The 13840-nt window shown below is 43.2% G+C and overlaps 1 protein-coding gene and 1 long non-coding RNA gene across 10 annotated transcripts in view; one reads left to right on the top strand and one right to left on the bottom strand.

The window, feature by feature from the left end:
- The window catches only part of PREX1 (phosphatidylinositol-3,4,5-trisphosphate dependent Rac exchange factor 1), a 230694-nt gene that overhangs the window by 17703 nt on the left and 199151 nt on the right, over nt 1-13840 (bottom strand). For 3 of the 4 annotated variants that reach the window (XM_075011780.1, XM_075011784.1, XM_075011782.1), the window contains 7 exons: nt 13421-13582; nt 12597-12807; nt 11227-11506; nt 9305-9505; nt 2985-3073; nt 2136-2218; nt 288-378 (listed from right to left, as the gene is read on the bottom strand). In XM_075011780.1, coding sequence (XP_074867881.1) covers nt 288-378; nt 2136-2218; nt 2985-3073; nt 9305-9505; nt 11227-11506; nt 12597-12807; nt 13421-13582 — 1117 coding nt within the window. The remainder of the gene's footprint in view (nt 1-287; nt 379-2135; nt 2219-2984; nt 3074-9304; nt 9506-11226; nt 11507-12596; nt 12808-13420; nt 13583-13840) is intronic. The other variant, XM_075011781.1, reaches the window with a different exon arrangement.
- LOC142022198 (uncharacterized) overlaps nt 1-13840 on the top strand; it is a 137269-nt gene that overhangs the window by 63035 nt on the left and 60394 nt on the right. For 4 of the 6 annotated variants that reach the window (XR_012647881.1, XR_012647880.1, XR_012647877.1 and 1 more), the window contains 3 exons: nt 2884-3009; nt 7196-7336; nt 12562-12667. This is a non-coding gene — a long non-coding RNA (uncharacterized LOC142022198). The remainder of the gene's footprint in view (nt 1-2883; nt 3010-7195; nt 7337-12561; nt 12668-13840) is intronic. The other 2 variants (XR_012647882.1, XR_012647878.1) reach the window with 2 other exon arrangements.

Raw genomic sequence — 13840 nt, 5'->3', positions numbered from 1 at the left:
GCCTGTATATTTAGACCTGCCTCTGGAATCGCTGCTACATGCATTTGACAAAGTGGGTCTTTGCCCACAGAAGCTTATACTCCAGTATAGCTGTTAGTCTATAATGTGCCACAGGACTTCTAATTTTTACATAACTATTGTAACCGCATGTGCAAATTATGCATGCACAATTTTGTACATAAGCTTGGGTGTACTGATTTCTGAACCTCTAGTTCTTTATATTAAGGGCTTGTTGTTTTCAACAAAATTACATTTTATTTAATATAAGCAAACCATTTTTCTGTTACCTTGTAAACTGTGGTCCATTGGAAAGTGCTTGGTTTCTTCAAAGGCCTTGGATATGACTGGTCCTTTGAGGAGTGCATTGATAGCATCCACCTAGAACAGGAATTGAGTTAGGTTTTTTAGTCAAACTTCAGGAGAAATTTTGAAGAGTCTACGCATTGTGTAAAATAAGTTGCTTTTAGTGCAGGGGTGGGCAAGATCTGCCCCTAGGGCTACAGAGGGGGCCAAGGTTCAAATGTTGCTTCCGCAATCGGAGTTGAGATACTGGGTTGCACTGCCCCACCCCCAGCAAAATCTCTCAGCTTCTAATGGCTGGATGCATAAAATTGACCATTGGGAACAAAGAGATTTTTCTGAGGGTACGGACAGTGCAGCACAATCTTTCAGCTCCCGTTGTCCAGCTTCTGTCCAATAGGAGGTAAGAGATTTTGCTGGGGGTGGGAAGCCCTCCCCCCAGTACAGACAGCCACAGGGAGCAGCCTTTGGGCTAGGGCTGCTGGCAGTCAGCTCAGTGGTTTGAACATTGGCCTGCTAAACCCAGGGTTGTGAGCTCAATCCTTGAGGAGGCCATTTCGGGGTCTGGGGCAAGTAGATTTAAAATAAAAATGTTAGGAATAGTGCTTGGGCCTGCCAAGAGGGCAGGGGACTGGAACTTGATGAACCTCCCAAGGTCCGTTCCACCTCTATGAGATGTGTGTAATTAATTAAAGCCTGTCTGAGAGTGCTGCTGGCCAGGAGCTGCTTAAGCAAGCACCTTCTAGACAGAGTCTGCTTCTTGCACTGCACGCCTACTCCCTCCCAGGCTCTACACCCCAAGCCAGAACCGTCTCCTGCACCCCAATACTCCGCCCTAGGTCACAATCCCCTCCTCCATCCAAATGTCCTCTCAGACCTCCCATTGTCTCCTGCACCCCAGTTCCCTACCCTGAGCTCCCTTCCACACCCAACCTCCATCCCAGACCCTGAACCTGCTCTATAAAAGAGTGTGGCTATTAACCACTTACCAAAATCTTGGAGTGCCCCCCACATCAAAAACCATTGCACACCCCTGTTTTAGTGCATGTTGGCACTGACACATTTACTTAAGCTAAGCTGGGGGTCTCCACACCACAGTCTAGGTCTATTGATGTTGATGGAAGTCGAAGTCTTAGTGTATATAATTAAACCATGCCAACCTCAGCTTTTCCCATGAGTATGGTCTATGGGTGTATAGTGTGGGCAGGAAAGTAATGATGTGGGCTGTGGTAAACAAGCTGCACAGAGAAGAACAATTTAGGGAAGGTTATAAATGTGCAAAGACACCTTCTGGTTACATTCTTTTCCTCGAATAGGGGATACATTTTCCAAGAACTCCGTCTGAGATCGATTCTGATCACTCATAATCAGGGTTGCCTGTAAGCTGAGCTCTTGGGCAGCTGCCCAGGAGAGATTCAGGTGCCATCCAGCTGATGAGCAGAGTGCCCCCAGAGGGCAGCATGTGTTTCCATTGGTGCTGCACATCTGCACATGCCTTGGTGCATGTAACACAACTTACTGCACCCATGGATGGGAAACCCTAGAGGGAACACTGCTCTTCATAGGAAGATTTCACTCGTTGGTTTTCACACATCTATTATCAAAGCCTCTGTCATGAATCCAAGGTTGCAGGCCCCCCTTGCTGCAATCACATAAAGTGACTTCAATGTTGGTGGAGACAAAAATGTTTCCTCAAACTATCTCACATCCACTTCCTCTCCTCTTACTCCAAAACCTTGTTATCTGGATCTCTACTGAGAGATGATTTGGTGATTGTCTCTGATAGTTCTGGGACGGACCGCAGGCTGCCCCATGTAATTGCTAGTGTCCTATACCTGGTTAAAAAGATGCTCCAGACAGCCATGGAGTTTGTCTTGTTTGTCTGAAGGAATCCTCATGTCACTGGGAAGTTCATCACCTAACAAGGAAAAGATGAATTTTTTTATGAACCTGGCATGGCCAAACTGTGGTTCATGAGCTGTGACTTAAAGTGTGGCTCTCAGAGCCTCCATTTACCCCACTCCCCTGCCCAGTCTCTGCCTATAAAACTGGGCTGCTGGGAGTTTAGTGCTTTAGCCCGATGATGGGGTGGTGGGACTAGGGGCTTCTGCCCTGCAGGGATGTGGGTCTAAGGACTTTCGCTTCATGTCCCAGCAGGCACCATCCTATGGGTGCATGGCTTGTGGGTCCTGAATACAAGATTATTGTTTGTGGCTCAGAGGGTCAGTAAGTTTGGCCACTCCTGAAATAAACCATCTAATCACTTGTAACGTGGTCATGGCTCAGCCAAAAAGGCCCTGTGACAGTGGTTTTAACTATGAAGAACATTACTGCAATATAATAACCTCAAAGAGCTCAGTGAAGACAAATTGGGCACTTGTGAGCTCTCTTTCCCCAAGCCACAAATCAAAATATTTTTCAGACTAGCCACATACCTTCTGTAAACAAATCAGAAACAAAGAACTCTAGTTTGGCCTATTTTCTCCGCTGTACACCATAATTACAACAGTCCCGCAAGGAAAGCACAGTCTTTGAACTCCTTAATTATTGTGTGACAAGAACTTGGCCTACGTTCCTTTGCAGGGATCACCTTTGCAGCTAAATCACAACCAGAAAAGCTCCCGTGCCCGCTGACATTGGAGAGTCTTTTATTGTGCCTGATTGAGAGCCAGGCACTCACTCACCTGATCCCATCTCATCACTGCCCAGGTATGAGCTGTTACTCCGCACGCTGGTATAGGAGAGCACTGAGTCCCGGTTACTGTTACATTCACTGGAAGGAGAAGAAAGGGAGAGACTGAATGTTTTTCCTTACCCAGGGCTTTGACTCATTTATCACTCAATTTATATTCAACCCTACGGTCCCTCAGTGAAATTTCCTTACTCATCAATAGGAGTTTATTTGACTAGCGATTGAATAATACAAATAAGGTCTCCTGATTTGGCGAGTAAAGGTATGTCTACACCATTGTTCCCTGTAAGCTGAGAGCTTGGGCAGTCAACCAAGAGAGATTCAGGTGCTACCCAGCTCATTAACGGAGTGCCCACAGTGGGCAGCATGTTTTTCTATCAGTGGTGCACATCCACACATACCTTGATGTGCATAACAAAACTTATTCCACCCAGAAATGGAAAAAAATTAGAGGGAATGCTGGTTTACATTGCAGTTAAAAACCCATGACAGGCCCATGCCAGCTGACTTGGGTTATGGGGCTGTTTAACTGCAGGGGAGATGTTCAGGCATGAGTTGGAGCTGGGATTCTAAGATGCTGTGAGTTCAGATGGTCCTAGAGCTTGCTCCACTGAAATTATACAGTCTCTTAGCCCATGCCCTGGCAGCCCAGGTCAGCAGGCACGGGCAAGACAGGGGTTTTAATTCTAGGCTAGATGTATGCTAAGAGAGCTCATTATATGCATATGAGGTGACTGATACAAAATTAAACTGTGGGCTTGATTCTCCATGCTGGTTACAGATTCTCAGGCATCTAACTCAAGCATAAATTAAGGCTGCAGGAGTATGGGGATGGGAACCTTAATGACCTTATGCTAGTGAAGAAGTGGGCATAGTGGAGCCTTCCTCCATCATGCCCACTCCCTCCTCTTCCCTTGCCACACTCCCTCCCCTTCCTGCCCCTGCCATTGCTTTCTCCCCTAATACTGGGAAGGGATTAGTGCTGACACAAGAGGCAGTGGAATTGGGAGGCAGAGCTGGCTCAAGAAACAGTAGAGTCACTTCAGCCACCTTTACGCCACAGGAGATTCCTTGTTCACATGGGGAATTCACCACCACAATTCACCTCCTGATTCAATTTCACTTTGCCCCACATTCACGGTGCAAAGAGAATGGGATGGACTGGCAAATCCAGTTCACTATTTTTAATCTCTCCTTGCCATAGAATATTTTATGTCCTAGCTTTGGAAACCAACCAGCATTGATTTTAAAAAATGCAAACCTAAAATAGAAGGGCTCTTCACTTTGGTACTGGAAGCATGAGTATAATTTCCATCCTGACTCATTAATACACAGAACTTACAAAGCCCTATATCTCCCTAAAGTGGGTTTTGTTTGCCTTTGTAAGACTTATTATCAGTAAGGTCTGTTTTCGCTTCCTTCTGAAGAAGTTTAAAGGGTGATAGGCCAATACTTATGATTGTTTCAGTCAAGTACGAAGCCTTATGAGAAACATGGCTTCTGAATTAGCTGTCCCAACAGTCAACAAGAAAGGAGCGTGGTTAATGTGAACAAGGCATATTCTTATCTAAAATTTGCTCATTTTTGTAGTTCCTCAGTATCCATTTTCGGGATCAAAAACTATCAGAATACATTTGAGTAATTATTGTATCTGTTACATGTACGTAATTGCTTGCCTCTGTCTAAAAATGATAAGACAGAATAATCTCTCTCATCTTACATTTACGTGTAAAATTTTGAAGCAAATGACAGCTGCACAGAGAATCTATCTTTGATGTCACTCTGTTACCCATAGTAGATTAAGTTCAGTTACAGAATCTCTTTGAGTAAATCAGGGTTCAGAAATGAGCTTTCTATTAAAAGAGAGAGACAGTTCTTTATATTTCATTATAAGACTTTCAAAGCACATACCTAGGTTTTCATTATGGGTTGGGCAAATGTCTACTAGGAACAAATTTGAACTCACCAAAGTCACCTACTTGGTAACTAGCCAAGGGTTTGCACAAGAAAAAAATTTTTTTGACTTGTGACAAAACTCCAATTGTAGAAGAAATAAATGTTAATTCTGGTGATTGAGACTCTACAGTGCAAGGTATCACTGTTCTATAACAAGAAAGATAACGAAATAACACTTCTAATCAAACCATTATGGCTTATTTTTCCTCACTTTGCAGATCCAAAAATACATTGAGGCTGTGTCTGCACTAGCCTCCTCCTTCGAAGGAGGCATGATAATCAGCCTGAGCAGGGAATAGCAACTTCAAAGCACCAGCAAGCCATGTAGCTGTCGGCTAGTGTAGACAAGCCCCGAGGGTTCCATATAAACTGACATGAACATTTGCTGGTTCCAGACTGTTTTTTAGTAAATTTCAGTGTTCAGTAGACACTGCTGCTATTACATTCTCACAAAATCCTGTCTAGCGACATTTCCACAGCAGGTAATGCAGTGGACATACTGAGCCTATCTATGCATCACACAGGGCAAGAAGAGACCATGTAGGTAGTTGTGAAGAATTCCAGGTTACCAGCATCAGCTAATGCAAAAAAGCTATAATGGCAAATAGAGTCAAGCCTTCTATAAGCTGGATGGTCTGTTCAGATATGTTGGTGTAAATCTAGAATAACTACACTAAACCCTTGAAATGCATGATTTCAAGTTGCACTGAACTCACATTAACGTGAGTTAAGTGCAACTCAAAATCCCACAACCCCCACCTGGCTCACCACCCCCATGCATAGTCAGTGACTCCAAGTGCTTCTCCTGCTTCCCTGGCTGCAGAACATGTGTTCTGCCAGGGGAAAAAGCTGTGCCTCGACTTACACGAAATTCAAGTTATGCAAGGGTGCATGGGAACACAACCCTTGCATAACTCAAGCAACTACTGTATTGTCTTCACTGACAGACTTGGCTGGGGTTACAGAGATCAGAATAAGGACCTTTGCATCCTTCAGCCCCAGGAGCAACCAAATATGTGCTAACTCCAACTGGAGTCACCCAGGACCAAATCACCACTTCTGAGAGTTTATCCCAGCCTAGCACAGTAAACAGACGCCAAAGCGTTACCACATTTGCCAATCTGGTTTTCCACTGCTCTGCATCTTGTGTTGCCACTTGCATCAGAGCACAAGGAGAGGAGCATGCAACCATTCAGCTAGAGTAGAATTTAACTCTTCCATTGCATCACAGAACACAAGGCACTGGAGAACCAGGTCCATACTGCACAAGCTCCAGAGATGTGTGATTAGACTGAATTATTCTTATCTTTGTAGCTTTCTTTGATGAGCCTGCTGTGTACTAGAGCAGGCCTAGAACATGCAAATCCATCTCCATTAGAAAATGGGAAAAGGACAACTTGTTTCATCTCTTATGAAGTCCTGCTTTTAAAAATATACTCTCCCAAGAAAGACAGCTCTTGTAGAGTGTGTGAGATTTCCTTCAGCAGTATGTATTCCAGAGAAGCAGCAAGTCAATCTTGTCTCAAAAACAAGATTTTGAGACACCTGAATAAATATTTGGGTTTGTGGTTTCAAAGACCCATTAAAAAAGACTGAATGTTCATTTCTGCTTCTCGGCATTTAATGCTTCTGGGAAAATTGTTCACAGACTTAAATGAAAAAAATCCTCTCACAACAGAATCTATTATAAGATTAAGCCGTCGATAAAGTCTTGAGCATCTTTGGCTCATAATTATATGGCATAGGATGGAAAAAGTCACAACAGACTTCTAGATGTTCTGAGAAAATGTAACTTTCTAAAAGCCCTGGGTTTTGGGGGGTTGTGAGTGGGGTATAGGTAAGGAGCGTTGGCTCTGTTTTGCTCTGTGGTAATAAGTACAGTGAGATAACCTGAGCTTAATAATATAAAACTGGCTACAAAATAAAGCATCAACTTGAAAATACTGCTGTTTATTTCCTAAGAGGAAATAAACCCCAGAGAAGCTGGCTCTAACTTGAGCTGCACCCAGGGGTTCTAATCCCTAAACACATGGATTGGGATTTTCAGAACATTTAAGAAGACAGTTAGGTATCTTATTTCTCTAGGCACCTTTAAAAACACTAGCTCTGGTGGGCATCTCTCGGGACAATGGCTAGGGCACCGGTAATTAGGCTGTGCTGTGCACCTGAGACGAGAAGCTGGTTCAGAGTGCTAACAACCTGCAAAAAACATTTTTCTATGCTTAATTCTATCCTGCCAACCTGAAGAGGGACCCCAAGAGCTGACTAGCAGCTTCACAGGACTTTCTGCAAGAAATGGCACAGGAGCCTGTATGCCTACTGAAAAACCATGAGAAACACACTAATCTGCTTGAAATGAGGACCCCTCCCGGTCTTCTTGTACCCAAGGTAGGTCTTACTGCTTTCTCCTAATAGACTATAAACTATAGATTGATGCCCAGCTGATCAGCGTATTTGGGAACCAGAGGCAGGCAATACTGGAGGATCGTACATGGAGTAATTTAATGGGGAGTACATTCTGCTTTACACACTACATTGGTCTTATAACCTTCCCATGAACAGAAACACTCTTGGGGCCAGAATAATCCTTTGTGTATTTCTGCATACATGACTGGAGATACACCAAGGATAAATCTAGATGTCTGTGTTTGCCAGAGGAATTACATGGAAGTTTGTCAGCCCACAGTGCATAACTGTACCAAGGCTGTGTCTACACTAGCTCCCAACTTCGAAAGGACCATGCTAAGTAGGGTGTCAGGAGATTATTAATGAAATCCTGCGGTGCATATGCAGCACTTCATTAAGATAATTCTCTCCCGTGGCAACTTCGAAGAGGCAAACTTCGAAGTGCTGGCTTGCATGTAGCTGCGGCTAACCCACTGGTACTTCGAAGTCCCTTTACTCCTTTTCAGTACATTTTAAGGAGTAAAGGGACTTCGAAGTAGCAGTGGGTTAGCTGCAGCTACAAGCATGCTGGCACTTTGAAGTTTGCCACTTTGAAGCTGCCGTGGGGGAGAATTAGCTTAATGAAGTGCTGCCTATGCACCGCAGCACTTCATTAGTAATCTCCTGACAACCGACTTACCACGCTCCCTTCGAAGTTGGAGGCTAGTGTAGACACAGCCCAGGAGTAGTTATTGTAGCAGATCACCACACACACACACACACACACACATTGGGAACTACAGTCCAGTACACACGTTTATTTTGTTTCCTTATCATTCCATGTATTATCTAGAAACTTTCACTTCAAAACTAAAATCACAAGGGCCAAAGCAGCATAATTACAAGCCTACGGGTGAGCTCTCCTGAGAACTGGGGCTACGTTAACACTCTCTGCCCTCAAAAACTCAGACTGGGACCAAGATATAACCATCAGTATTATCACTACCAAAGTCTAATTAGTCTGTATTTTATGTTGACAAAAATATCTTGATACACAAGGCACTCAACCATCAGGACCAGAAACAGAAGCTGCTGTGCAGGTCTGGGTTACTCCTCCTGAACCCTGGGGAGAATTCCCACAAGAAGCTGCTGCACTTCACTGGAGAGCGGCTTTTTTTTTTTCTGACTTTCTGTGACTCTCTGATCTTTTGACCTTGCAGTAAATGGATCCTGTGATAGCCTGTGTAACGTATGAACCGTGTCCAACTGATGAGATGTGGTGAATCCTGTTCTAGATACACTTAAATGCGTAACATATGAGCAGGAACCGGAGCTTGTTCTTACGCTTTCTGATACCAGTGGGAGTATTGCCACAGGCTTCTGTGGGAATGGAATCAAGTCCTAAGTGTCCAGAATGATAGGCCCATTAATTAGGTAATGGGGAACACCCAAAAGCATTTACTGAATGGTAAAACTTGATATAACTTCAAGAAGAGTTGTGCTAAGTAAGCACAGTAGGGATTTCTGGATAAATTCTACAGTTTGGACGGCACTTTTTAAATTTCACAGGTGTAGCTGTGTTCGTCTGTTTCAGCAAAAACAACAAAAAGTCCTTTGACACCTGAAAGATTAACAAATTTACTGGGGCATAAGCTTTCATGGGCTGTGGAATCCTCCAACTCTTCTCATGCCCAAATAAATTTTAGATTTTCAAGTGCCACAGGGTGCTTCATTGTTTTCACTTTTAAGTGCAAGCATCATAGATAACTGCCACGTATTAGTGGTATAATTACCTTGCTAACCACAATTATGAGTCTCAACAACGTTCTCCTGTGTACAGTTACCTGACTTCCTGATTCTTAATCTGGCTTGATCTGTCTAGCTGCCATCCAGCACTGTAAAGTCAAGATTATATAGCCTCAAAGTCCCATGTTAACCACAATAGAGAGCCAGGTACATCTTTGAACTCACCTGTAGGAGTCTCTGAAACTCATCGTGTCATGTCCTGAGTCTTCCTGGTCCTCTTCCGAAACTTTGAAACAAACTTTCTTAATCCCACCATGCTCAGCTTTGTCAGTGTCACTCTCCTCAGCCCCCAAGGAAGGTGGGGATGTCTCCTCAGTGGACAGCGGTTCACATGTGCCAGTGGGTTCTGTTATGGTGGATAAAAGCCTATAAAGGTAAAACACATCATAGTCAGTGACTGGTACATAAACTTATGAGCAATGCAGTCACTATTGTGGTCTGAACCCAAGGGATGCTTGAAATCAAAAGCAACATTTCTACTCTTTGAGCCAGTTATATATAGATGTGAGCTACACAAAACTCACTCCATTTGATCCAAAGGGTTTCATGCAAATCTTTTTTGGTTTCAGTTTATGTGAACTCACAGTAAATGAATTTTGCATTCATTCACAACCTAAAATGTAACATGAGACATGGCTAAAACTGCCAAATTCAGACTAATTTAAGGTCAAAAGCACTGAGTTTCAGAGAGCTTGTACAAAAATATCAAGCCAGGCTCAAAACCCTAAGAAAATAACACTCAAAACTAGGTGAGTTTTGATTATGAGAGTTTTACACAGATCTAGAGGATCCCCAGAGTGTTTGGAATAAAAAGAAAAGACAGCAAACACAGAGTTGTCATACTAGGAACAGGCACCCACCCAGTTTTCTGCAAAATAATGTGAGACTTTAAGGCATATTTTAAAGTGTAATTATTTGCTGAAAATAAATTATTCTGCATAAACAGTCTCACTTCCATCAAGAGTGGAGAAATGGCACCTTGTTTGCCTCCTTTTTCCTACTGGATTTTTTTCTTGAAATACTAACTGGCACTCCAAAAGCCACAGTGTATACAACATAAATCTGCCTTTTACTTGCCAATGGAGGAAGGCCTCTCATCAGTATTTACTAATTCTCTCAGAAGAGCCCATCCAGCTAAGGCTGGCCTAAAGCAATGCAGATTTTTGTGCATGTTTTGAGTCTGCCAAAGGGTAATCACATTTATAAAGAGTCTTTTTTACTTGACCTATTAAGCTGACTCCAGCAGTGAAAGTCCAGTAAAAGGACTGAAAGCAAAGAGTGGTCTGCTTCTTCTGTTTGTATTAGAGTAAGAAAATATTATCCCTCACAATCCAAGTAGGATAGGTGTCAGAACCATCTATAATCCTGACCACACTCACAAACTAAAATGCACACACCAGGGACACAAGCACTGGCCTTTGTTTGATCTGATTTGTTTGATTCCCACTCCTGCCATATCCCAACTTCCCTCTTCATTCCAACATCATCAGCCTCATGTATTTCTTTCTTCTCCTGTTCCCATCTCTGCCCCTGTCCATGGAATGAGCTCTCCATCCCAGTCTGATGGGCCCTCCTTGTTCAAATCCCTCAGGACTACTGACTTCCTAGCTAAAATATCTCCTGCCTTTGGGCCTCCCAGAGTTTCGTACATTTTTATGGCAGTCTTATGGACAAACTCTTTGGGACAGGAATTTTCCCAGGGCCTGTGTCTCGTACACCACTTAGCCCACTCTTGAAGCTTAACAAATAACAGGAATCAGAACCAGAGTGGACAGCCTTTAGTTCTAACCCAGACGTCAAACCAGCAAATGCAAAAAGCAGCAACACTAGTTCATTATGTAAGTGGAACTGACATATACATAGATGGATCTGCATTTCAGCATGTCCATCCTTCTCCATCCAGCACAAGGCAGTGGCATGATGGGTGGGCAGGCACACCCTTACTAACCTAGTTTAATGTTGGGCTGATGGACTCAGAACATATTTCTGTGGTTGCATACTACCATTTTTGCAGCTCACGCATCCCTTTGTTTAGGAAGTGCTCTCAGCAGCCCACATGCAACACACACAGAGGTCTCTTTACTCACTTATTTATCTGAATAACATATTGCTTCATTTCCTTCACTGCCATATCCAATTTATTAAAAAGTTGAAGGTACAAGTCCTGTATCTCCCGGTCTTCTTGTTTCAGCAGAAAGCTCAGCCCTCTTTCCTCCTGGTTCACTCCCCCATTCTGTTGGCCAAAGTTACCCTCATATTGTTCATGTGGGTTGAGCTCGCCATCTTCTGTAATTAGACACCTCCATGATGGTGCAGCCATGGTGGTGATGCAATGTTGAGTGTAGGAGACTGGATTCAGCGTACCTACTAAACATGGAAGAAAGTAGTTAGTGTGACTATAGTGACAGTATGCACCGCTCTTGATACTTAGAAGAAAGTTTCTATGCAATTTAATAGAAATTAAAACCATAGGTTCATACAGGCATTTAAACGGGTTTGTCTCTAGAAACTGCTCTCAAGTCCTGCAGTGGTTAATAGAGATTGAACCTGAACCTCTGAAGCTTCTTTAAAGCATTGTGTTAAAAATATAATTGTCTAGTTGTTCTACAGGATTTCTCTGTGGCATGTAAACTAAGCTTTTCGACGTTGCTGTAGTTTAGGACCACACTACGTCATGTAACTACACTGCCCACTCATAGCACTGACCATCTGAGGAACTAACCACATTTTCAAAAAGCTAACAAATTTAAGATTGAAACAAACCAGTTAGGTTGATCAGCATTATTATTCCAGCTTTGCTGATGGGAAACTGACGCTGTTAATAGGAAAAGTAAAGAAAAATTACAGGTTGAATCTCTCTAGTCTGGCACACTTTCATTTGGCAACATCCATAATCTGGTATGATTTTAGTTAGCTGGACCACCAGTTACCATGGGCGTGGCAAAGTTTCCCATGTTCCCATGAAATTTATTTACAGCCACCAGGCCTGGATCTCAGTGTTCCGTGCTCTTATTTAGCTGTAACTTACTCCTAAATGTCTTCTAAGAGCCCAGTAAGCAGTGGAAGTGTTGGTAATACTGCTAGGTAATATTGACCTCCTGTGGTCTGGCAAATTCTCTCATTCAGCCTCGGTCAGGTCCCGAGGGTGCTGGACTAGAGAGGTTCAAACTGTATTTTCATTTACAACTGGAAAAACCCACCCCTGGGCATTTAATAGTGATGAGAAAACCGCATTGCTCAGCTGTTAAAGATGCTGGACTTGGAGCCATACCATGTGCCTGAAAGCACTGTGTTATTTTACTGTGGGCAGTTTAACAAAAAAAAAAAAAAAAAAAAAAAAGGTATATTGGCAAGGCAACATTTCTTTGGATCTGTCTTGAACTTGCTGAGCAGCTGGAAATGTAACTGATCTTTTTACTTAGATAATGTCAGTGAACCACTGGGAGTTAATTTCCACCTTGTTCCGGATCAAGACCAATTATAGATGGCTTCCTTCCAATGCGAATGCTGAATGACCTTCCTGCTGAGGTAGTGTTTTTGGGGTATGACACTTCCATGAGGTTAATGTGGCAGTTGGTGGGGCAGAAATCCATACTGTTGAGGGGGTGAGGCTTCATTGTGGCTTGTTTGAAGGCTGGGCTCACCTTCATTTTGAGCTCATCTGCAAACTGGGGATAAAGCAAGCTTGTGAGATTTTATTTGCAAGAAATGGTAATTCAGCTCAGCAGATCCTTATTTTCCCCAGCCAGCTTTCCATTCCAACAGCCATCTCATCTCTGCTAGCGTCCAGGGTCCTGTTTCAAAAATATCTATCACCAGAAAAAAATGGCACTTTGACTTCCTTTAAATTGTTTTAAAAATTCTTAGGGACAGATTTCAATAATGTCAGATAATTGCACCAAAATTACAGTTTGTATGGGCATAACACAATGTGCTTGTGCAATCGTAGTACCATATATGTACAGCACAGACACATGTGACAGCTCTTGTCATTACTGGGAGTGTTTAGCGGGTTGGACCCTCCATTAGGATGGGCAGGATGGCTCTGACTGCAGAGGAGAACAGGCATTCATTCTAGTCTGTCGTGAGGACAGCATAGTAAGTGCTCTACAAAAAGGTCCTCATTCCACAGAGCTTAACTTCTAGTACTTTGCTCAAACCAGTACAACACTCTCTCTAAAGCAATCAATGGAAAAAAAACCAGCAAAGAATATTCGGACCCCACTCTCTTGACAGCATAATATTGTCTAGATACATGACTGAGAGCTAATCACGCTGCACCTCGTGGTAGCTGGCGAGCCTTTTGCAGATACTCTCCAGCTTAGTGTCACAGGTTTGCCGGAAATCGTACTCGGGCATGGTCTCCACAGCTCTGCTCTGGGAGATGAGCTTCTTGCAATTCTTCACAAAGTGACTGTCATCTGCAGCAAATGCTTCTAAAATCTGAAGGAGACAAAATTCCAATGGTACAGGGCTGAGAGCCAGGAATACTGCAGTATCCTTCCACTGCCTAAGCAACGCACACCCTGCATTTTGGCATGTTTGGGGAAAGTGACACTCAGCACAAATCCAGCCTTTTGTTCCCTAATTACCTCTGCTGAACCACTGTCATGCCTAATCTCAACACTTCAAAACTTTGGCCAGAAGTTATTGGAATATATTTCATGTGCTTTGTCACACAGAATGTTTCATTTTCTGGCA

This window comes from Carettochelys insculpta, chromosome 17 (assembly GCF_033958435.1).
Source record: "Carettochelys insculpta isolate YL-2023 chromosome 17, ASM3395843v1, whole genome shotgun sequence".
In the NCBI taxonomy this organism is placed as follows: domain Eukaryota; kingdom Metazoa; phylum Chordata; order Testudines; family Carettochelyidae; genus Carettochelys; species Carettochelys insculpta.
This window is presented reverse-complemented; position numbering and strand designations above follow the sequence as displayed.